At 44.4% G+C, this 24,388-nt stretch overlaps 1 protein-coding gene across 3 annotated transcripts; it reads left to right on the top strand.

Annotated features, from left to right (window-relative positions):
* Positions 1 to 298: 298 nt before the first annotated feature.
* Positions 299 to 22,265, top strand: LOC104529603 (A-kinase anchor protein 2). 3 transcript variants are annotated; one of them, XM_010173948.1, is made up of 4 exons: positions 299 to 2,677; positions 10,926 to 11,099; positions 20,832 to 20,836; positions 20,970 to 22,265. In XM_010173948.1, the coding sequence occupies exons 1-4, from the start codon at positions 403 to 405 to the stop codon at positions 21,060 to 21,062; spliced, it is 2,547 nt and encodes an 848-aa protein (XP_010172250.1). In that variant the 5' UTR covers positions 299 to 402; the 3' UTR covers positions 21,063 to 22,265. The 3 variants fall into 3 exon arrangements, with proteins under 3 accessions (XP_010172250.1, XP_010172252.1, XP_010172249.1); XM_010173950.1 differs by lacking the exon at positions 20,832 to 20,836 and adding an exon at positions 14,427 to 14,465 and having other exon boundaries at positions 10,926 to 11,104; positions 20,970 to 21,062; XM_010173947.1 differs by lacking the exon at positions 20,832 to 20,836 and having other exon boundaries at positions 10,926 to 11,104; positions 20,970 to 21,062.
* The last annotated feature ends 2,123 nt before the right edge of the window (positions 22,266 to 24,388 follow it).

Raw genomic sequence — 24,388 nt, 5'->3', positions numbered from 1 at the left:
AGCTCATTTTCAGTGGCAAACCAGGACACAGGCATGAAACAATGACAGAGTGAGGATGGCAAGCAGAGAGGAGATACTTAAATGGAAGTTTGTTGTTGTTTTAGTGCCTTGTCCAGCTTATGATAAGGTAACTTTCTAGTTTTTGTGTTAATTATTTGCCTTGCCTTCCCACACTCTGAGGGTCTGTTTTAATCTCAAGTTTAAGAAGGGCTAGGATTTTGTGTTTACTCTGTGAAAAATAAAATGTTGCTTTTTAGGACTTCCTCGTCATGGTTTTGTTCTCTTTTATTTCAGAAATCTTCCAGAATCCCTGAGGATGACATCAGGTTGAGAAAAAACACAGACCAAAACTGTGCCAATTTCTTGGAGCCAGCTACTGTGCTTGCTACACAGGAAGAGAAAATGGAAATTGAAGTTCCAGTTTCTGAACATAAAAGCATCACCACAGTGGCTTCACCACACCCCATAGACAATCCAACCCACTTCTTTTCCCCTGCTGCCAGCCACAATGGACTTAAGGACAGGCACGAATCTCTGGACAGTGAAGTTGCTAAAGAGATCAGATACCTAGATGAAGTGCTGGAGGCAAATTGCTGCGATTCTGCTGCAGATAATACCTTTAATGGGACATCCTCCCCTGAACCAAGTGCAGTCTCCATTATGGATGGCTCAGGAGCATCTGTGAATGTCAAAAATGATTCAGTACCCAGTGAAAGGGAAGAAAAAGTAGCCGACAAGCAGGCACCCTTGGTAGTTGAAACATATGAAGCTAACATGACAGAGGAGAACCTGAAATCTAATGGCCATCCCTTGGGTGGATTGAAAGAAGATGCTAGGGAGAGTCTGAAGGTGCCAGGAAGTCCGACTTCTTCAAACAGTTCTAGAAGATCCTCTAAGGATGGAGAAACAACTCTTACAACTCTTAAAAAAGAGGCTAAGTTTGAACTACGAGCCTTCCATGAAGACAAAAAGCCCTCAAAGCTCTTTGAAGATGAGGAAGAGAAGGAAAAATACAGGGTCCGCAAAGTGAGACCATCAGAGGAAATGATGGAACTTGAAAAGGAAAGAAGGGAACTCATTAAAAGCCAGGCTGTCAAGAAAAACCCCAGCATTGCCGCCAAATGGTGGAACCCTCCACAAGAGAAGACCCTGGAGGATCAACTGGATGAAGAGCATCTGGAGTCCCACAAGAAGTACAAAGAGCGTAAGGAGAGACAGCAGCAGCAAGGTGCAGCACCAACATCCCCCAAGCAGGTCAGCTGCTCTTTTGTACCACCAGAACCAGTCAACATCAAGAAAGAAGATATTGTCACAGAGCAAATTGACTTCTCAGCTGCCAGAAAGCAGTTCCAGCTAATGGAACATTCAGGTCCATCTCAGGGTCAGGCCCCACCGAGGCGGTCAGGAACACCCAAAATGTTCTCCATCAAACCCTTCTACAAAAGCCTAAATTCTCCACATGTAGACAGGCCACTGTCCTCCATAACAAGACCTGTTTCAGTGTGTGGGCAAACAGGACAGCTTGAGGATAACAATGCCACTGTTGTCAAAGCACAGAAGGTCTCCTGTACCTCAGAAGATGATATAAGCACTCAGACTACCACTGCTGACCCAGTAAGAGAGTTACTAGGCAGTGACAGCCCCAGAGCTGGACAGGCCTCAAAACTGTGGGCAGAGGATGGAGAATTCATGAGTGCGAGAGCGGTCTTCACAGTGGTGAAGGATGATGGACAGGGTGTGCTGGACCAGTTCCCTAAGCCAACTAGCGCATCTTCCCCTCCAGAAGAGCTTGACTCTGGTTTGGATGACTTATCTATCAGGTCTCAGGATACCACCGTCTTGGAGACCCTTTCCAATGACTTCAGCATGGATAACATCAGTGACAGTGGTGCATCCAATGAGACCATGAGCGCCCTTCAGGAAAGCTCCCTGGCTGATTTCTCCCTGCCGCAGACCCCACAGGCCGACACTCCGGCGGAGTGCAGGGGCGAAGGCATCACCAAGTCGTTCAGTGACCCAGGCTGTGACTCGCCCTCCTCTGCCTTGGCTGACTCCATGCTGATTGACGACCAGCTGGAGTACCACGCTGGCCTGCTAGTTCAAAATGCCATCCAACAAGCCATAGCTGAGCAGGTGGATAGAGCAAACTGCAAAGAAGAAGAAGTCCCAGCAGAGAAGGAGATCTTGCTGAAAGAGCAGCCAGTCACCACCGGGCCAGCTCCAGCCTCCGAAGAGCAGCAGAACCCAATGTTTCAGCCACCCCAGGTGTCTTCACCTGTTCAAGAAAAAAGGGACACCATACCAAAGACTTCAAAAGAGGAAGACTCAGGACTCAGGGAAGAGAAGCAGTCATCAGTGTACTCAGCCAGTCAGCCGTTCCTTGTGGAGGAAAACAGGCACGAAGTCAGCTATTTCAGCAAGTATTCAGAGGCAGCTGAGCTGAGGAGCACTGCCTCCATCCTGGCCACGCAGGATTCTGAAGTGAGCGTGGGCCCTTTCAAGTTACGGTCGAGGAAGCAGAGGACTTTGTCAATGATAGAAGAAGAGATCAGAGCTGCCCAGGAACGAGAAGAGGAGCTGAAGAGGCAGCGGCAAGGTCTGCAGGTGGCACCAAGCCCTGTTATGAAGAGCACACCACCCATGCCCACCAGAGCTGCGTCTTACAAAACTGCACCAGGTAAGAGCCCAAAGCATCAGAGGGGAAGTAAAATGTAGCTGAAGGGTCAGGTCAGATCCGTTTTTGTGTCATTTTTGAGTGAATATGTTGTTTTACTGGGGGTGGGAGTGTTGTCATGATTTCATCTGCCTGGAAACTGCGGGCAGGAGGAGGGCATGGGACAACCCACCTTTCTGTTTCTGAGCACACTTGAGGACATTTTTGGTTTTTCTCAATGTAGTGCAGAAGTAACTTACATACTCTGCTGTTTATTATTAGAAAGCCCTGCGCTATATTCACCCTCTGCCACGTTGTAGCAGGACACGTCTATCGCTGTGCTGGTCAGACCACCCACTGATATGTAGGATCATCACAAGGAAGGACAGCAGAGATTTTTGCAGCTGTGTGGCTATTTGAAAAACAAACATAGGAAGCGTTTTTAACAGGCTTTCTGTTCTCTTGCATGTCAAAGGTAGTGGGGATTTACAGATTTGGGGGTTTTGCATCAGATTTCTTTTTGTGTGTGACTGTTTTGCTTCCCATTTTCAGGTATTTCTTGGTCTTTGTAATCACGTTTGTCTAGTAAAAACATCTCCAGAGCTGTGAGTTGCCATGTATTTCAGCTGGTGTCATTCTCTACTGAATTAAATAGGCGTCACAAATGAAATGCTTCATAGATTCAGTAGCAGTCCTCTGACTGATCAGCTTCTGGGTCCTTGTGGTGGCATTCACAGCAGTTACAGCATATCACTCTCCTCCTTTTCAGAAAACAAAATCAAGCACTCATGCTTTCTTACCATAACATAAAAAAGAAGTCTAAAAAAAAGGCTTATTTCTGTGTAGTGATTTTTATGTGTAGACCTATGTATGCTTTGCAAGTACTTAGAAATTTTTATTAACAGTGATCATTGTGCAGAACTATTAATTTTACCCAGAGTACTGACATTCCGTCCTTATTTCCACTGGTGTAAATCTGAACCAGGAATGCTTCCAAAAATTGTGCAGGGTGATCTATTTCTTTTGAAAGTCATGGCGAACTTGAATATGGTCTGGATTTAGGCCAATACATAGTCTGATTGTGAACTTGGAGTGTTATGCAGTGCATAAATAACTAATACTTGTTTTTGTTTCTTCTGCAGAGAGGATGATTTTAATCTGTGTTTCTTGCCAAAAAATGTAGCAGATGTCAATGATTTCTTTGAAGTGCTATTGTTATAAGTCCCATAGAACTCCATTTTTGATAAGGAGTCTCCATAAACTGAGGTGTTTTGAGCAATGTCTGACAAGATGTGAAGACAGGGCACTGTAGACATCAGCTGGGAGGACTTATTGTGTAAAGGTGTGATCATGACTGCTTTCAAAAACACCATCATCTGTAGCTGCAGGTGCTCGAATAAGGTTGATAATGGTTGCTTTTTACTCACAAGTGGTGTTGGTAGGGCAGCTGACACTAATGCTTGTTTTAATGGAGCATCTGGGAAAACTGTACTTGTCATTCCTATTTCTCTGTATAACAAGGCATTTACTTTGTGTCTGGTGTTAAAATGTTCATTGTAAATTACATTCTAGTGAGAATGATAAACTTGTGTTTATAATGAATCATTCCAGACAGTTTCATTTAGAAGTCCAACTGCCATATGTTCAAGAAAGAAAATTGGAATCCATTAGCCAATCACCCAAGCTACTGCAGTTTGCAGCTGGTGACAAGGCAAAGAATTAATTTCTAGGAAAAGATTAATATGTAGCAATGTGTAAGGATGTCATTGATTTAAAAAAACAAAACAAAACAAAACCCCAAAAACAAACAAACAAACAAACAAACAAAACAACAAACCACAGAGCATTGCCAAAGTAATTCTTAAGTCTTCTACTTCTGGTGCTTTCTAAACAGTAGATGAGCTCTCAGCTGGCGGAAATTAGCTTGGCACCCTTAGTGTTGCAGGGTGCATACCCTCAGCATCTCATCCTTGCTCTCCCTTTAACTAGCTGTGTTGCAGTTAAAGCTTGCAGGCATCCTTAAATATGGAGAAGGGATACCATGCAATCCCTTGGAAGATTGCAGGAGCTTTCATTTTATTTTAATATTTACAGCATCTTTTCAATATTTACAGAAACAGAGGCGAAAGATGATTCAGCAGAGGCAACAACATCTGGCTGTAAAACTTCATTGAGGCTAGTTACAGAGCTGATTTACAGAGAAGAAGAAAAAGTCTACTTGTGGTAGGCACAGTAAGGAATATGCTGTAGAACATGTCTGATACTGTAACCTGAATATCTAGTTTCAGATAGAAAAAAAATTATTAGTAATAGTAGCAGGAATAGTAACTATAATAATAATGAAGAAAAGAAGAAACAGAGGTACTTCTTGTCATCAAATTGCCTTTCCCAAGGAAAGAATTTGCACTCTGCTTTTAACATCAAGATACCTCAGCAGAAAGGGATTAGGGGTTCAAGTCTAAATTTGAAAAATCTGTTGCTAATCCTTAAGTGGGGAAGTGTAAACTCACCAGAACTCTTTTGAGGAGGTGCAGTAATTAGCTCAATTAGCAATGGCCTGCCTGTCAGGTTGCTTTTTGGTGGTGGATGGGGCAGAACAGCTTTACTAGTATTCCTGGTGGTCCCTGGTTATTTATTACTCCTGCCCCACTTCACTGCTTTGAGCTGTGATTACGTGGATAACAGAAACGCAAACCACAGAAAAGGACTGCAGTGAACTGCACTGCTATTTTGACTGAAGTGTGGAAGATTAACACAATTAATGTGGGTGTATGTGTGAAATAACTAATTACTTTAGATAGCAAACAGGCTGTTTTTGCCACCCTATGCAACTTTCATACAACTGATGATAACACTACACTTGGTGTCTGCCAGCCACCCAGCACAAGGAAACCTGGTTCCTACTAATACACTTCTGTATTGCTAAAAAATATCCTTTAAAGCTGTTTGGGATGCTTTGAAGCAGCCTTTTAACCCCTCTCAAGTCACTGGAATGAGACACAGAGTAATTTCAGTGGAACAAGGACTACATGTTGCGTGCTCACAGGACAGGACCTTTTCCAGGGCACTCCTGGAAAGGTGAAAGGAAGAATCTAAGGGATGTCTTTTTGCAAGAAGTTGTGTTTACTGCATGAGGAAACCCAAAAAGACAAAAAAATAATAATAAAAAAAAAAAGCTTGAGCGTGGCTAAATGGAGAATCATTGTGAATCATAAAATATTTGTGGAGCTGTATTTAAATTTGAATGTTTCCTGTGGTGTTTTTCTGTAGCACCTGCTGCACTGGGCAAGGTGTTGAGCAGCTGCATAGCAAGCCCATGGTTTTCTCCTATAATGCAGAGATGGTCCACCATCCCTCCTGGGCAGAGCTGCTGAGGCTGTTTGATAGTTTATTTGAACAGGATGATGATTGTGTGACATGAGAGCATCCAGTGTAATTCCCATGTTCCTTTCATTAGGAGTACTTAGACTATGAAGAACCTGTGTCTAACTTCCTGTAGTGCCAGGCCAGAGTAATCCTGCTCATCAAAGGAGGTGTGAAAATCATTACGTGATGGGCTTTGGTTCAGTGAAAGTTTTTCCATTGAAACCCTTAGTGAATATTTGCTGCCTCATGACGAGGAGATCCCTAACATGAGAAGCCCTGTGCCTGGGAGAAGCTTTCCTGAAGCTGACACAGCTGCTTTTTTAGCAGTTTGTCATCAAAGCATTGCCAGGTGAGGCAGAAGGCACACTGCCCTCCCTGCACTGGTCTGCAGGCGCTTGGACCCGTCTGCACGTGCATCTGGGAGAGCTGCCCACCAAGCAGTCATCTTCTGTTATTCTCAGCTGATGAACTAGATGAGAGAATTTCAGTGAATGGCAAAAGCCCAGGCAGGGAATTGCAGTTTACACATGCAAGTTATCAGGTACCTTTAAATTTTGGGTAACTGTTCCCTCCAAATAGGGAGGGATGTGTGTGCGCTGTCGTCTTCTTTCTTCTCCTTGCTTTCTTCTCCTGAGTAAACCTGTCAGAGGAGCTACTTTAACCTGAAAAACACTTTCCACTTTCATTTTTCACTAGTAAATACCTACAGTAAGAAAGCTTCTCAAGTTCAACCACAGCCTGAGGACACTCTTTGTATGGTGGGATGAGAAGCAGAAACTTTAGGACAAGGTTTTTTAATATTTGTGGCCATTGCAGAATTTTTAATAACATGTATACATGTAAAGAATAAGGATAGAGTATAATATGTGTGCATGAACCCCTTTTTAAAATGAAAATTTTGAGAAAGGCTACAGCAGAAATGAAGCCTTTGAGCTTATGTAATGTAGTTTCCTTACCCCTTCATAAGCACTAGTATAAAAAAAAAAAGCAAAGTTCATCATTGGAATCTTGAAGGATTTCTCTGAACACCTCCAGGAGTGCCTTCACAGCATACTAACTCAGCTCATTTGTCATTTGCTCTCTTACTCCCTCCCTAGTGGGGAACGTGTATGAAATTAGATCTTCAAGATCAAGTTCTTTTTTAATGTTTGCTTGTTTGTGTGTTTGCATATTTGTGTTGCTCACTTGGTGTTCAAGAAGACCAAAGAATCCCATTTTTCACCTGGAGTGCTAATGTGGCTCCACATTTTCAGACGAGCATTTTTTTTCATACTTCAGCTATCCCCTGACTTCAGCACAGACTAGTCTCCTGAAACGCTCTGTCTTGCTGAAATACCTTCTTTTGAAAATTTTTCTCTGCTGTGTAGATGTCTTAAAAAATGCCAACAGCATCTGCAAAATAGTTGCTCGAGCTAGTGTGAAGCCCTGTTTTTCCCATCTCCTTTGTACCTTAGTTAGCATTATATGATGGTCCTTGGTACCTGCTGATTACTTAGAGGTGGCTCAGGCCTTTGTCCCAGGGCCTCCCTTCCATCACTCTTTCTTCTTGATATTACAGTAAATCAGCTGAGCATCCTTACTCAGCCTGCAGCGAGTGCTTGGACACCCGTCAGGCTCCATGGGGTGGATCAGTTACCGTCACAACCCCTCCTCCTCCCCAGAGCTGTGCAGAGGTTTTGGGTAGGAGAAAGCTAATCTGTCCTCAGCTCTTACATGTCTTTGATTTTGCAGAGAAATGTCAGGCAATGTCTTGCAGCCACCAGACTGGGACACAGAAGCAGCGGCCCCTTCCGTGAGCTTTCCCTTCCCCTTTTTTTTTGTTCTCCATAGGAGCACCTCCCTCCTGCCCCAAATAGCACAAGCGACAGGAAATTAAGAGAAATCAAATTCCAGGAGCTTCCTACGAGGAGCCCTGAAGCCAGAGAGTGGAGGGAGCCATCACCAGAACTGAAGGCACAGAGCATTTTTGGAGTCACTTTGAAAGAGGAGAAAAATGTAAATGTGTAGGTAAAGTTTTGGGCTGTTACAGCCCATACTCAGTATCTTGCAACAGCTCTAAAGGTGACCTCAGGAGACTACTGATAACTGATAACTGACCTCAGGAGAGCACTGCTGATAACTACTGTTAACTTGCAAGCGTGACCACGAAACTGCAGTGTTTGCTGGCATCCCACAGGCATGACCCTGTTTCCATTTGAGTCTGAGCACAGTTCCTTTATTACTCAGCTTGGCTTTGGGCAAAGACCACCAGCAGTGTCTGTGTGTATCAGGGGTGGGCATGGGACTGTGGAAGCAGAAAGTGCCTGTGATCAGCATGTCTCATAGTGCTTTTATGCTGACTGACTCTTCTACCTGAGAACAGCACCTTACCTGGATGAAAAGCTGCCAGAAGGAAATTAACCCAGCAACATTTCTTGCACAGTCTGAACTGGCAAAACAGGTTTGCACCAGACTAGAGCTCTGGACCAGGTTCATGGAGTTTTTCTGTCGTTGTTCTGAGAGTCCTAAAGCCTCAGACGTTGTCATCTCAACCACAACCTCAGTGATGGCTGTGCTGGTTCCTTGCCTTTCTGCCACTGTTGGCACTGGTAGGATCTTTCTCTTCCACCTGCCTGTTCTCACAAAATTTTTAGTAACTCGAAAGAGACACTCCTCTGTGAAAAGTAGTTGAAATGATGCTGTGAATTTCTGAGTTTTTAGTGGAATTCAAATACACAGAGAAAATAGTTGTGTAAGCATTTTTTCTTGTGGATACAAACCAACAAACCACTATTTTGGTGTGGGCAAATCTCGTTTCTGCCTTGGCTTCTATATTTGTGGAAAGGGAACTGCGACACTGTTCTTCGTGACATTGCCCAGCGTGCCCAGAACAGTTGCATGTTGCTGCAGGGTTGCTGCTACAATACAGAAATTGATGAGCCTTCCATCCAGGGAGGATGGATCTGCTTGGAGATATCCTGTTTACAAAATGCAGATCCCCAAAACCTATGGTTTGTATTGTTTTTCAGGGGAAATGGGGTGGAAGGAGCTCTTTTTAGGCACTGAGGCTTGTTCACAGGTCTAAGCATCCTGTGATAGTCTGCATCCCTGGGAGAAAGCACAAAAGCTGGGTGGGCATATGAGAAGCCTGATTCTTCCTGCATTACTGGCATGTGTCCAAGACAGTTACTTCCTAGTGTAAGAGTGAAGTAATATAGCGAGATATCTGACCATCAATCAGGTCTTTTTTTCCAGCAGTTTTTTACCCACTGGACCTAATGGGCAAGGTGATGGTTGTTCTTACTGTCTTCTGCTGAGCAGCCCAAGTTGTCATACATGTGTGCAGCTGGGCAGCTCAGGACATGCTGTTGGCCCCTCCTTTGGCAGCCTAACTTCTGGTTGTCTGTGGAGCTGGTGCTGGTGCAACCCAGAGGAGAACCTAGGCCCTTAAAAACTCCCCTTTCAGTCTCTGAAGGGGTGGGGTGGTTTGAGGGGCATGAATTCCCAGCTTCATCTCTGCACCAGCCAGCTCAAGCTAAGCCCATAGCAAGAACTAGTGATGCTGGGGTTTTCCATACTGGTCAGAAATGAAACAAGCCCAGCAAGGGAATTTCTTGTAAAAGACCTCGACAGTGTCAGTTCAGGTTTCACTTCTCCCTTCAAGAATAAATCCTGCTGATTCTTACAGGAGGTTTCAAGGCTGCTCTCTAGTGGCTATCACTGTCATGATACTTTTTGGAGGAGCAGCTGGTGCTTTCATTTGTCTCAACAGGAAGTTTCATTAAAATCTGCACGATCCTTCTGGTTACTTTACTTATTTGCAAGGGGCTTGGGTTTTTCCTCCTTTTTTTTTTTCTTTCTCATCCATTGAACCATCTTATTTCAAAGAGCTGCAGTGCCATGGAAAAGGAATCTGATTTTGGTTGAGCATTGCTTTCTTGCTGTCCCAGCTGAGGACCCCCACACCTTATTCCCACACCCATGATGTGCCACCATCATCCTCACTCCTCCCACTGGGGTGAGGCAAGCAGCTCACCCCAGATCAGCGCCTGGTGATGAGAAACACAGGCTGTCCTCGCTGGAGAAGCGTGGGTTGTCCACCCCCTGAGCTCTCCCGCAGCTCATTGCAACGGTCTCCTTGCTCTGGCCTGCATTTTACCCAGCTCCTCAGCTGGGGTCACTGCCTAAAACAGGCTCCCCTAGGTGAAATTAGCTCAGTCAGAGAGCAACCTGGCTTCTCTCTGACTTTCCTCCCACTAGGAGACTGAAGGATCCTGTCTGAACAAGGGGTGTGTGGGGTAGAGACCCCATCCTGCTCTGCCACAGGTCTCCCTCCAGGGAGACTTGCAGAGAACAGCTGCAGGGGAAGAGTAGCACCAGGGACCAACCCAAAGCCTTTCACACTTACAAAGCAGATAAAAAGCATGGGAAAAACAGAAAAAGCCAGCATTCCTTAACCAGATGCCTTCTTTGGACATCTGGCACATGGTCCCTGCCATACAATGGTGGCATCCTGTGCATTGTATTGTCTGAGCCAGAAAAAAAAAAAAATCATCTTGTGGTTTTCTAGGATCTTACAAATATTTCCAGATCACTGAAATGTGTCATGTAGGAAGGAGCAAAGTTAATTCAGCCAGATGCTACTGTAAGTAATAGTGGTGGGTTGAATTTGTATTGTGTTGTTTGATAACTCTTCTTGGTTTTGCAAAAAGATTTTGTAGTATTTTGATGTACTGCATTTCAGGAAGAGATAGAGTGTTTTAAAAGCCCATGACCATCCTGATTTACCAGATTGTTTCATAAACTTAATTCCAAACTGTTTTTTCATTCAAACACTGCTGAAAATGCTTCTCTAGCTGTCATCTGTTGGAAACAACTTCTGAGTCCTTTAGCTTAGAAAGGGTCATTCCTTTTCATGCCATTGCAGGGAAGATAGAGAAGATCAAGCCTCCTCCATCCCCCACCACAGAAGGCCCCGTCTCGCAGTCTGACCCACCGCCTGAGGAGCCTGTAGGAGCTCAGCGACCTAAGAACCTGATGCAGACCCTCATGGAGGATTATGAAACACACAAAACTAAGAGACGAGAAAGGATGGACGACAGCAGTGTAAGTGCAGTTTTCCTTTTTGCTTTCTGCTCTGCGATAGAGACCATGACTCATGAGAAACAACATTCAGACCTCAGAAATACTTATTTCCCAAGAATCTGCTGAGATCACTTTGTAAATGTGTAAGGATTGTAACATATTCTAAGGGCCAGTGTGTTTGAAATGGAAGGATAAGGGCTAATGGAGAGGAAGAGTGAGCATTGCTGCAAATACCAGAAGCAACTAATATTAAGTAAGTTAATTAATTCTAAGGGAAGGGGGTAGCTGCCCTGCAATTGGCACCGAGACCCTCCAGTGGGTTATTTTAGTGCCTTTTTGAACTTTGTAGTTCAAGCACATATTCATGCCTGTGTTCATAGACTCTCAAAGTCCCGTCCCTGTGTGCTCAGTGTACATGCACAACTTCTTGGAAATAATCCCTTGCAGAATTGGATTGCAAATGTCTCAGAAATTAACCTGGATCCGACAACAGGCAGCATGCTGTTTCCCACTGGGTTTGTTGTCTTTCTTCCACACAAACAGAACATCAGCCAGAATTTCATTTTGTGAAACAGGTTACCTGCATTTCAGTCATTACTCTAGTAGAGTTTGACCCAATTAAGTTGTTCTTTATTGGAGGCACTAATGAGAAGAGCTATGAATTTCATAGCTGGAAGTATCAAAATTCAGGTGCATCCATTATACAACCTATACCTCAACAGAGCACAAGGTGTTTCTTATTCAGACTCATTGTTACTGTGGGCAGTGAGTGCAGAAGGCAGTGAGATATGAGTGAGATATCGAACTTCTTAAATGGACATAGTTGTTGTTATGTGTTCCCTGAAGCAGCCACAGTCCTCCAGGCATTTCCCAGAGGTGTCAGAATGATGACACCAGCACCAAGGAGCTCATGTTCCAAACAAACTGCTTTCTAGTAATGTTCATTAAAGGTAGAGCCTCATTAGGTGTATAGAAGTAAGTGAAGATTTGTAACGTGAATACTGCACTAGTCTGGCAGATTTTAATCATTACTGGTGAAAATTGCACCGTAGCATAAAATACTTAAAATCAGAAGGAATGCGATGTGGAGGGGTCCTGTTGCATTTCTTCTGGTTAAATAAAACATAGTAGGAGAACTGACCCAAAATGGAAACAGATTAATTACCAGCACACACCAGAAACTTTCTGATCCCCTCTTCTACTGAAGCCATTAGAAACAAGATCTCATCATCCGTCAGGCTCCCACTGCCACATAGGATGCCATCGGAGCGTGCCTTGTTCTTGCAGCGGCATCCTGGGGCTGTGTCTTGGGAAGGAGCAGCTCTCTGGTTTCCCCTCCTCCCTCCCCAGAGCACCCAGTGAAATGGGGTGGCTCTCCACCTTCTCCAGTGTACACTGTTGTCTGGCATCTCCCCAGATGACCTGTTTCCCTGAAGGATGCTCAGAGGCTTTCAGGAGACATGTCACACCCTCACGCCTTTTGCAGAAGCCAGGAGGAGCTTTGAAAAAGAGAGGAGTAAAACTCCTGCCTTTCAAACCAGATCTGGTCCTTGGGAGTCCTGCAGTGAGTGTCTGTCAGTCTGGTGGCTCAAAACCTCGGCACAGCGGAGAAGCTGCTGTGCTAAAGAGGTGACACTCAGCTGGTACTCACCCTGCACTTTTCCTCCACCCCTGTGAAGGGCAAAGGTGACTTGCTTAGCCCACAGAGTGATGGCTTGTGGCTCAATCTTACTTCCGCAGCTGTGATGGTCACATGCCATTTGTCATACATGTTGTAGCACACAGGTAAGATGTCGTTGGACCTAACTCCCTCTGCTCACTTACCTGAGTGCAACTACTCAGGTGTTTGCAGAGGTGCCCCTAGAAAGCAGGTTGGCCATGATTGCATAGTCTCTTCTGCAGTTTGAGGTGCTGATGTCCTGACCGGAGGGCTGGTCTGGGCAGTGTCTGACCAAAGAGGTGCTCTGGGTCCTGGCTGAGCATTTCTCTGCTGCTCGAGTTGCCCCAGCACCCACTGCCCAAAGATGCAGTGCCAGAGCATCAGTGCCGCTCAGGCAAGCTGTGGGATGGATCCTTTTCTGGGACAAATTGTCAAGGCTACAGTGAATTTACAGAGCCCCAGTGCACACTGAATTCCTGCAGTGTTGCTGTTTGTTGTCATTCTCCTCTTCTCTAAGGCCATTGTGTAGAGCCAAACAAGATTTATTCTTGCTGTTGCCTACCCAAAATCCTGTTAGAGTGCAGTGTCCTGCAGAACCCAGGGAGAGCTTCCTCAGACCAGCAGGAGTGTTTTGTTTCTCTTCCATGCCTTTTTCCGCTGTCCTTGTGTAAACAACACCCACTGTTGACAGGGGAAAGATAATTCAAATAAGAAGTGCTGCACTTGTACCACTGTTCATTTGAGCCAATATTTTACATGCCAGGCTAAGCAGTAATTATTTAAACAACAAATAGCTTTGATTTGTCAGCGGTGGACATTTGACTGTGTGCTCAGGAAAAAGATTTCTGTAACTACAAAACAAAAGAGCACATTACTGGCCCGTTCTAAAAAATATATGAAATACAGCAGGGGAAGGAGCATGGCAACCAGGCAGAGAGCTGCCACTTGGAGCATTAAGTCCTGAGAGCTGAACGTGGCTCGTGATTGCTCTTTGTGAGCGAGGGGAACCAGAGACTTCCCCGGGCACTGGGAGCAGTCAGGGTACTGTGGCAGCGGAGGCTGAGCAGAGCAGGGGCGGGAGGCAGCAGCCACTGTCTGAATGGGATTGTGGAGATGTTTGATGTCCAGGGAGACTTTCCCTCATGTGCTGAGCACACCAGCAGGACTGATGCATAGACCTTCCGTTTCTCCCTACATAAGACACAGGCTTTGTGGCAGGAGGATGTTTTGAGTATGACATCTACCCTGCCTCTCCTTTAAACATGACCACCTTCTGTTTCATGTCTGGCTTCAATGTGGCCACTCTGGCTGGGCCTTCCAGGTTTTGCCTTTCAGAGACAGAAGGCAAATCAAACACATCTGCTCTTGGAAGAACTTCACTGCTTGGGCAGTTTCTTCCAAAGAGGATGTATGTTAGAGAAGGTTTCAACAGGTGAGAAAAAGAAAAAAAGCAGCAGCAAGAAAACAGGTCAAGCACTGATGGTAAACAAGACTGAGACTGGCCAAGCAATGTCATTAAAAAACCAGCAAACTGACTTACCTTTTTTTTTAATGACACTATGTTGCTTGAAATCCTATACTCTGGGATGTGCTAGTTCTTGCAGTTTCTTTATTTTGTTCTTGTTTCCTAGTTATAACATGCTTTTTCAATGTACTAATGCTGGTCTTTTCCCTTTCTACCAGTACACCTGTAAATTACTGTCTAGCAAGGTTACTTCTGAGGTACTTTTCAACTGCTTATTTATTTTTGCTTTCTCTTGCATGGTGATTCCAAGTGCATGTTGCTGCGGTTTGCATTTTCATGCTGTGTGCCAGTGCTGTTTCATATCAAAACCAGGATGCAAATGTGTGTGAGGGATATCCCTTCTTATCTCTCATCAACAAGTATTTGTGTGGCTGGTTTTCTAACCCTTGGATTCTAGTTACAATTTCTGGCATGGGAGGGGTTGTAATTAAAGGGATGGGAGCTGTTGCCCAGGAGTGGAGCATTCCTGAGGCGTGAAATGACAGCTTCACCTTAATCCCTGTCACCATTTAGCTGATGAAGCTAAACCTGGGATCCAAGCATCCTCAGATCCTGAGTGAAACTGCTGTGGCTTTCCTTTGTCTCTGATTACAGTGTTATTTAGTGCTCTCAAAATCGCTAGTATTTTGTAAAGAATCCGCACACCAACCTTTCATCTGAGGAAGAAGAGAGTCAGACCCAAGTGCACAGCCTCAGTCTGGTGAATTTTGTGAACCTGTCCTTGTCCCTGTGTCTTGTGATGTGATGACAGATCACAGTCCCACAATTTAGCATCAGTGTTGGTCTCAGAGTAGAAGAAATCCAGACCTGCTAAAGGAAGGGTATTTATAGTGACATTTGGTATTTTAGCAAGGCAATAACTTGCATAGTCCTTATCCCTACGAAGCTGACTCTGCCAAACACAGCAATTTTAAGAGCAGGGAGTTGAAACCAACTACGCTTTTGCAATGTGTGTTAGAATGAGGTGCTCAATAACATGGACATTTCAATTGCCTGTGATTTTCCTTGCAGACCTATGTGTAAATCTGGACTTCTCTAAGGGACACAAACAGGTTGTGCTAATGACTGACATTCATTTGTCCAGCTTCAGCAAACGTTCCACTATTTCCCTATTCCATAACATATTTGACCACACCAGCTACCTCAAGACAAGTGTATAAACATTTTCTGTCCTGGAGAGTAAAGCAAAGTCAAGTCTAATCCATTCCCTATTCATGAAATAATTTAGTGTAGGTTTTATCTCACCGATACAATGATTGATCTTTCTGTAGAGTATTTATAGAAAGTCAGTCATTGTAAGAGCAGTGTGCTTTCAGAGACATGGTTTTAAACACAGGTTGAGCCTCTTCTCCCCCGTAATACCTGCACAATAATCTGAGTTACAATTTATGAATGGTTAAGTAGTGATCAGAGCATTTGGTGATGTGTGAGAGGCAGAAGCTCAGGTGTAGATTTTACATGCCCAGCCCTTGACCTGGGTTGCGTGTCCACCTTGTAAAATAATAATGACATAAGGAGTAATGAGCTGGAAATGAGTGTGCATGGATAGGAAAGGGAATAGAGATTTAAAAGGCTGTAGAGCACAGTGATTCTGTATGCAGGTGCCAGTATGCCACTTGGATAATCCCCGGTGTTAAACCTCAGACTGAAGGAACCGTTTGGTTCTCACTGGAAATCTTTAGCTGAAGCAGGGAAGTTGTTTTGAAAGGACCTGCAAGACTCAAGGCATAATGCCCCTCTAATCTCTACTGACCCCGGAGCTGAGCTGAGCTCCTGTTCATCTGGGTCCTCCGTAATTGTCACTGGTGCAGGCAGGTGACTCAATTTTATTCGATGTCAGTGGCACTAGAGCTGACCCAGCTGTGGATCATCAGCCTGGGAGCTCTACTCTGGTAAGCCACAAACCCCCAGCAATGTACAGTGATGACTGAAGTTAAGCTACGTGCAGCAAACCACAGCCTGCTTCATTGGGTTGTTGTGGTTTTATCACCTCCAAACTCATGCAACTTGTGTTAAAAGCACATATATCTGCTTTTTAAAAGACACAACAGATAACCAATGCCTGCACATACATCGGTTGTTTTCATCCTCAAAATCTTCTGCTTGTGTCCTTACAACTGTACATATCTTCAGATTTATGGGACATTATCCTAAGTTTGCTTAACATCAATCGTGTTGTAGGAGAGACTGCAGTAAGGTGACATTTATGCAGCGTTAAAGACTACTGCTGAGATTTTGTGTCACAAAACAAAAACCCAGCATCCTAGATTAGATGGCAGAAGGCACACAGTTTATGTTTTCATACTGGCCAGTAACAGTATAATACTGTTACTGTCTTGTTTCAGGTAAACACATTTTTGTTTCAGATACCCAGCTGCTCACTGTGCTCACTAGAGGTCTGTTGTATCCAGGGAATAGTGTAAATACCTTTACACTAGTGAAATAAATGTCCTTTGTTCTTCACTATTCCAATTTTATGTTAAAGCATTTAGTTTATCATTCCTGAGTGGGAATGGTCATATCTGCAGGAGCAGGCAGCCTGTTCCCTGCCTTTGTGCTTCTGCCTCTTTGTGCACGGGGTGCTCTATAGAGGTGTCTTGTGAAGTGACTTTCCCATGTAGAACTGGTAGATTTTAGACACCCAGACCTTTGCATTGCCTGTTTTTGTTGCTTTTAGTTCTTCCAAGTCCAGATGGGAAGAATCAGTAAAATATTAAGCTCCAGAAAAATAATTTTCCTTCTACATCAGTTTTGCTGCTGCTGTTGAATAAAAATTAGCCTGTACTGTGTAGTAGTCAGTTTCATTCAGCAGTGGGGATAAATATGCTTTGCACTAAGGTATACCTTTATTTTGCTTTTTATTCTCTTGTTGCCAGTAAGAGAGCAATTATTGTTATGTCTGTTGGAGGGAAGCTTGGGACAGGTTAGTCTCCACCTCTAGGATGGATAGATAAACTAATCTTTCACCTAACAGTGGTAGCTGTTTTAAACTTCCCTGCACACCCTCCTAAACCCCCCTCCCCCCCCCCCAAAAAAAAAAAGTCCTCAAAAATAAATAAAATCTGTCAGGAAAGAGCCCTTTACAATCCCTGGTAAGACCCCAGAGCTGCAACCACAAGACTCACACAGCAGTTTTTTGCAAAGAGAATAGTGTTTTTTACAGCCCTGGGTATCTTGGTACGTTTGTTTTTCCCTCACACCTACTTGTGCTCTCCAAATTCTTCCTCTTCTAGTGAAGCTAGTGGTCAAATTGCCTCTCCTAAATAAGATTATTTTATATTGCATTGCTTTTTTCACTCACGTGGCCTTACCATTAGGACATAGCCAGCTCAGTTCTTCAGCCTAAGCTTGAGTGAACAGTCTGCTTCCTGATTTTTCTGATTTTTGGTATACACCTTTGTTGTGTAGTGTCTTTTTTACATGCCTGGCTGCCTTGAGATGCCCTGACCACCCAAGGATGCCCCTTCCTGGGTCGGTCACCCCGCCTGCACCAACTGAGCTGCTGTGGGGCACCATCAGGGAGGACACAGACAAAGCCTTGAGGTAGCATTTTGCAGCATAGCCAAAATGCTCTGTGTTACAGATCCCCAAAATGGCCACAACAGCAAAAGCAAAAGACTTTCCTTCCTTAGATCTGCTGTGGAGAGCCTCTGGGTGCTGGACTCATGCAGCATCTACAGACAGCCCTAATATCTGCCAAGAATATTTTAAAATGGAGATCGTTTGCTATTTTAGGCTGGTGAATTCAATGCTCCATTGAGGAGTCCCAGTTCTCCACTCAAGTCCTTCCAGTTGCATGCTATAATTACCCCATTGTTTCCTCTAGTGGGTGTAAAATGACACACAGCCTAGTAAAAATGATGGTTATTTTAGGTCAAACACTCTTTTCAGTAGATTAGAAGAATAATTCTGGAATAACTATCCAAAAGGACCTTCAGCTTGTTACTATCTGCTCTGGTATTTAGAAGGCTTGTTTATTAATACTAAGCCAGACATCAGTACTTGTTTTCCTGCAAAGGCTGAGTCCACATTCAATGCCCTCGTGGTGTCTCTGATATAATTCTGGAAACATTTTTCCTTGGAGCCACCAGCAGCATTTGCTGCAGTAGACACATTTACAGACAGGTGATAAACGGAAGAAACCCTGTTGCCATCTTTTAAGACAAAGACGACCTAACTGATCCAAAGCAGAGATCTTCAAAGTTTAAGGGTCCTGACTTGCAAGCCATCACCAGAGACCATTGCAACATTGTGATTTCCAGCAATGAAGACACTGACAGGAAACTGCTGTAAATTACGTAAAATCCATTTTTTTTTTTCAGCTGGCATAAATCTGTAGGCCAAATTCAGCAGACCTCATTTAAATATACTGCTACTCTGTGACAGTGGCATTTTGGGTTTGAAATTTATGCTGAATTTACTGGGGTTTTTTTCATGGAAATTTAAATATCTAGTGGGGAAAAGAGTAATTTTCTGTGTTTTATTTAATCATTATCCCATATTGATAGCCTTGTGTTGAGCAGTATTTGTCTGTTGCCATCCAGGAAAAAAAAAAAAATCACTGTGTTTTTTTCCCTCTTCATTGCTAACCCTGGAGCAGACACTGTCTTTTCTTATTCTGAGAAGACAGTAAGATGATGCCCCGTTTTGCTCCTCAGTTTTGCTCCTCCATTGTTTGGTGTGGGTTGCCTTTTCTTGGTTCATGCACTCAGAATCCCAGACATGTAGTTCAGACCGCGGGTCCCCATCCCTGCAGCGGGAGTAGCTCCAGTATGCTGCTTACAGACTGTTGCCTCAGAAGGAATTTTTTTAATGTTTTCAATATTTTTTGAGGGGGGGTTAATTGTTGGGTTTGTGAACACATTTGCCCTCTACTGGGTAAAATAGAAACTGCTCAGCCCTACTCCCCCTTTCTGGTGGTTGCTCTGCAAAAGGAGGAGGCATGATTCTGGGCAAAATTAAAGCAAAAAATCCCTCCCGTGGACCTGGGCCAGCTTTGTAGCCCTAGTCAGTGCCGGGAAGCAGATGGAGCATTAGCTCAAAATCGTCTCTGTTGGCTGGATTTTGCCTTTAGTTCTTTGGCTTGTTCATAGCCGTAGTCAAAAGAAATTAGGAGGGCAAAGACCTAATAAAGCTGGCCAGACCCTACCCTCCCTTCAGCTCCTGAGTGGAGGTCTGGGTCTCAGCATAAATGCAGAGTGTGTTCTCGTTCCTGGAAGCAGAGTTATGGGCTATCATTTCAGTTGACAATTTGGAGCTGGTTTTCCAGTATTGCCTATACAGGAGCCTCTACTACCTGTGAACTTTTCCAACCAGAGCTTTTCACAAGCTGAAATAAGAGTTCCTTTAGTCCTAAATTATTTATTTTTATTCTAGTCAAGACTTGAAGTCCTCACTGCATCTGACTTTCTACGCAGAAGAATAAAATAACATTGTCCTTTCTGAAAAGGCCAGCTGCTCTTCTGCAGTCAAGGACTGTGCAGAACAGCTTGCAGGAAGAAATGGGGACCAAGGATGGTAGGCATTGGTCCAGTAAACAGTCACGTATTTTTGGGGTGGGCTTTTTTACTGTTATTTTTTTAATTGGCTGTTGAAACATTTAAAAAGTTTACTCCTCTGGGAGGGCTGTTTTAAAACATGTTGAGGGCAGCTGACGTTGGCAGCTTTGTAGTTTGATTGTGGAGCTGTTATTCACTGTCAGTCAGAAAATAACATTGCCACGTGCTTCTGTAAAAAGGCCCCAGACCCTTTTATGTCTCACTCTGCTGGGAGGAAAACACCCACTGCTGTGCATTATTTGCCAAGGAGTACATCAGATGCACATCACCATAACATCTTTTGGGTTTGTCTGTTTTAACTTTTTTTTTTATAACCTTGTTAAAACACATATTAAAACTGTTTCTTACTTCTTTAGTTAATTGTTTCTCTGTGTGCTTGTGTATCCGTATGTATAATACATACACAGTGTATATGTTTTTATATGTGTGCATATATCTGTGTGCGTGTGGCTGTGTGTGTGAAAAATTTGTACTGGGGCCCATCTTGCACCAGACTCTGCAGGCTGTGCAGGTTCTCCTTGTGTAAATCTCCTTTCCCATATGCATGGAGTGATTTTTCACTCCAAGAGCACTTTGATCACAGGCTCTCCCGTTGGTGTAGCTGCAAGCCAAAGACCATGAGAAGAAGATGCAGGGGGGCTGCCTAGTTCTGCCTCTGGGGGTGAGGTGCTGAAATAAGCAGCAGATTGCTTTCCAGGCTGCACATGCAGCTCCAAAGCAGCCTCTGGACAAAGCTGCCAGGCAGTTGCTGGCTCCTGGTACCGAAGGTGTGCAGCTGCCCCTGGGAAGAGGACCAAGACCCTGTCCCCTGCCTTCCCTAGGCAGGGATGGGGCAACCTGCAGCTGGTAAGGGGCAGCTGGGGCTCCCCTGGAGTGAGCTGGGTGCTGCTGGACAACCCCTACCACTTCTGTCCTCCCGTGGTGTGGCTTTGCTCTTGTGTGCCATCCCCCCTGCCTTCACATCAGCAAGTGCTTCATCGCATGAGTCCTCCCAGTTTGCACGAGGTGCGGCACTGGGAGCCCTGTGGGAAGGGCTGGCCCAGCTGGTCCCTGCCTGCCTGCACACACGGTGCAGGGCACCCTGGCATGGGGGCCACGGGCAGCAGAGTGATGTGTTGTGTTTTCCCTTTCTCTCCTGACCAGGTCCTCGAGGCGACCAGGGTGAACCGCAGAAAGAGTGCTCTGGCGTTGCGTTGGGAAGCCGGCATTTATGCCAACCGGGAGGAGGATGAATAACCACACTGCAGCGTGAAGACAGCGACTAGGCATGCTGAAACCAAAAAAAGAGAAAGGAAGAAAAAAACAAACAAACACAAAAAACACCACGAAGCAGCAGCATTTTAGTCCAATATTTATTAAATACACAACAAACTCGATGATGCACATAAACAAGAAATGATCCAACTCCTGGCAATCCTAAAGCAACAGGAAAAACCCACCTAGAAAATACCCCCCTTCTCCTTCCCTCCATCCCCCCCTCTGAAATAATGCAATGGAGAGGGTGCAGGGGGTGGGAGCCCTTGATGGGGACAAGGGGACAATTGTCCCGACAGACCGGAGAGGCTGCAGGTGCATGGCAGGAGGTCGGTGTGGAGGAGCCCTGTCACGCTCGTACTTCCCGCTGACCAAACTGGCAGCCCTGCCTCACCCCCGGGATCACCGTCCCCCCAGCAGCTCCCGTCGGACCCTCCTGCAGTTCTGTCACCTCCCACAGCCGCTGCACCGAGACCATCGGCGTTACTTCGGCGTGTTCTTATCCAGCCACAAAACACAACGATATTGCCCTCTGTTGCTCTTTCTTCGAGGGGACCAAAGGGTTGGGTTTGGGGTTGGGGTTGTTTTTGGGGTGGGTGGGTTCTGCTCCCCCCTTCTAGTAATTTATGTGTTTAAAAGGAAGAAGCAACAAACAGGGAGGCGGTTATTGCAAATGTACAATCCAGCAGACTCAGTAAAACAGTCCTTGTGTTGCAAACACAAGCCATCACAATTTAGGAGTGGAATAGATGGGGATGAGAGCTAAGCCAAATGGATTACCTTAGCTTTAGGATCCTGTATGCTTGCAATATCACCTGAGCTCCAGGTTCTCAGAGCATATTTACATAACAAAGTTTCTAAATAGAAAAATCTGTATTTAGTGGATGACAACTATTTTTTGATTATGGGGAGGGAAAAGAATGGCTTATGTGTAAAATCTATGACAATGGATAATTTGAAGTAGAAAGGTAGTGGGAAAGGGATACAAATAAAGGACATATAATTTTTAAATGAGGCAATAATTGAACTAAGCCAGACTCTGGCCTAGAAAGAGGTATGAAATAGAGAAAAAAGATAGTTACGTCTTCAACTATATTTATACAACATAAAAAAGCCTTTGAAGTAGAGTGCTTTGTGGAAGTCTTCACGTTTCCAGGCAACTAAAAAAGCTAAAGGGCATAATGAGTTGCAAGGAGTGAGCAAGGAAGAGCAGACAAGGGAAGAAAACCTTATTTTTGCCATTCAGACAGTGTTTTCAGTGCTACAAGCAAACCATAGAGCCTTTAGTTATTGCCTAGGCTTGGGATCAGCAGTGAAGGATTAGTGTGGATCTGTGTGTGCGTGTGTGCGTGCGTGTGTGTGCGTGTGTGTGCATGAGGCTGGCATACCAGAAAGTGTATGGCAGTGCATGTACTGATGATTTTCTCCAAAGCTGTTTAACCAGCTATAGGGGTGAGTGGTAATTTCCTTTTTTTTTTCTGAAAGGGGATATAAAAACAAGGCACTGAGTTAATGCAGTATTTGTGATATTAAAATTTGACCCAACATGGTATTTGCATGAGTCACAATTGCAAAGTATTGACCAGTTTTGTAAGCTGACAATTAGGAAAAGAAATGTGGTATTTATTCTTGTGCTTTGTATTTGTATGTAGTATAGAGGCTGCGGGTTTACTCTTTCTTTTCACGCAAGCAATACAATAGGAATATTTTACAACTGGGAACCATAATTTCTGGACTAGAAACCAACAGATTTGGAAGGTGACAGAAAAAAAAAGACACTGGGCTTTTTTCTATATAAAATATTCTGTCTTTTTTTATAAACAAACAATTATTGTTTTGACATCTTTTAAAAAAATCATCAGCCAGGATACTGATCCTCCCTTAAGCCTTTCCTTGGTTTCATGACCTGCTGTGCTGTTTTATCCTGAAACAGTGAGCTCATTTAAAATGAGTACCGATACTGTGAACATACTTCTGGTGCTTTTCTTAAACAAACACAGAGCTTGCAACCAAATTATTCCCCGCTCCCCCTCAGTTCCTCCAGCATGTGATTTCTGTCCATGGACACTATCATTCTGAGGCTTATTTTCAGGGAATTGTAGCAGATATAATTACGCATGCCTGTTAACTCAGTTCTATCAATTGACTCCCCAAGTGCTATTGAACAGAAGAGAACCCTGATGAACTGAGTGTTCACTGTGATAAGGGCAGCGAGCTTATCTCAAGGATGCTCTCTAAACCCAGCTGCATGAGGAGGCACCATGCCTGTGAAGGAATTGCATACCTAATGAAGTGGACCCGTTGTTCAGACATGGCAATCGAGTGAACTATGATTGACATCTGCAGGGGGGGTCGTCGCCATAAGACCGTAGGAAAAGCAACGCCACCAGTGCAGCACTCCCATGAGACCATACGTCATGTAGCCGCATCCCTGAGCTCTGCACATCTGTTTCAAGAGGAGTCCTGCCTCCCTCCAGCCCTGGGGAGAGCTTAAGTGAGACTGGGAAAAAGGAGTTTCCTAAGCAGAGGAGACAGCCCTTGTACTTATGGTGAGGTGGTCTTGCACCTAACGATGCTCTTCAGAGTTTCACCCCAATATTTGCTCCCTGAAACTGGGGCAGCCCTGGGCTGCCTTCCCAGGAACCTGCATCTTTATTTTCTTTAACCTGGAGGCCTGGGTTTGCTTCCTGTTTTCTCACTGGAAGCCAGTGACATTGATCACCCATAATAAGACATTTCTTCATGCTTTGCCACATCCTCCCCTACCACCACAATCAGCCTTTGGTCTTTGAAGTGAAAATGAAATTGTTTCCCTAGAAAGGGGATGTGGTGGTGGGGAGAGGCCAGGAAGGAGTCCTCTGTGCTAGGAGCATTCACTTTCAGCCCCTGTGACAAAAGTATTTGCATGTATCAGTCCAGGACAGCCAAACTTTCCACCCAGCAGAGTTTTTTCTCTTCCAGAAATTATGGACGCTCGTAGTCAACAGCACACGTTCAGTGCTGCGGTAACGCGAGTGCGATGCAGATTTCTTGCCTCTGTTATTTCATTTGCATGCTACCAAGCTTAGGTGTTTATAAGTATATGCCAGTAATACATATCTATCTATATATAACTATATCAAATGCAACAAAAAAAGCACTATTGCAGAGTTAACTTTGTCTCCACAAAAGAAACGCTCAGATCCTTTCCCGTGGCAAAGACTGGTTTTAATGAAACTATGTATTGAGAAATAGTTAAGCATTAGCATTTGTGATTATAATCAGTTTGGGGTTACAGTGCAGGTTTTCTGAACAATTCGTTTTAAAAG

Source organism: Antrostomus carolinensis, unplaced genomic scaffold (genome assembly GCF_000700745.2).
Source record: "Antrostomus carolinensis isolate BGI_N321 unplaced genomic scaffold, ASM70074v2 scaffold10968, whole genome shotgun sequence".
Classification (NCBI taxonomy): Eukaryota; Metazoa; Chordata; class Aves; order Caprimulgiformes; family Caprimulgidae; genus Antrostomus; species Antrostomus carolinensis.
The sequence above is the reverse complement of the archived record's forward strand: the minus strand, read 5'-3'. Positions and strand labels throughout refer to the sequence as shown.

What these genes read in the sequence shown, in the direction of transcription:
- LOC104529603 (XM_010173950.1), top strand. Translation starts at nt 403, where the DNA reads ATGGAAATTGAAGTTCCAGTTTCTGAACATAAAAGCATCACCACAGTG. An exon ending in AAAGGATGGACGACAGCAGT is followed by an intron (nt 11,105 to 14,426) that starts GTAAGTGCAGTT and finishes CCTTTCTACCAG; the next exon opens with TACACCTGTAAATTACTGTC. An exon ending in CTAGCAAGGTTACTTCTGAG is followed by an intron (nt 14,466 to 20,969) that starts GTACTTTTCAAC and finishes TCTCCTGACCAG; the next exon opens with GTCCTCGAGGCGACCAGGGT.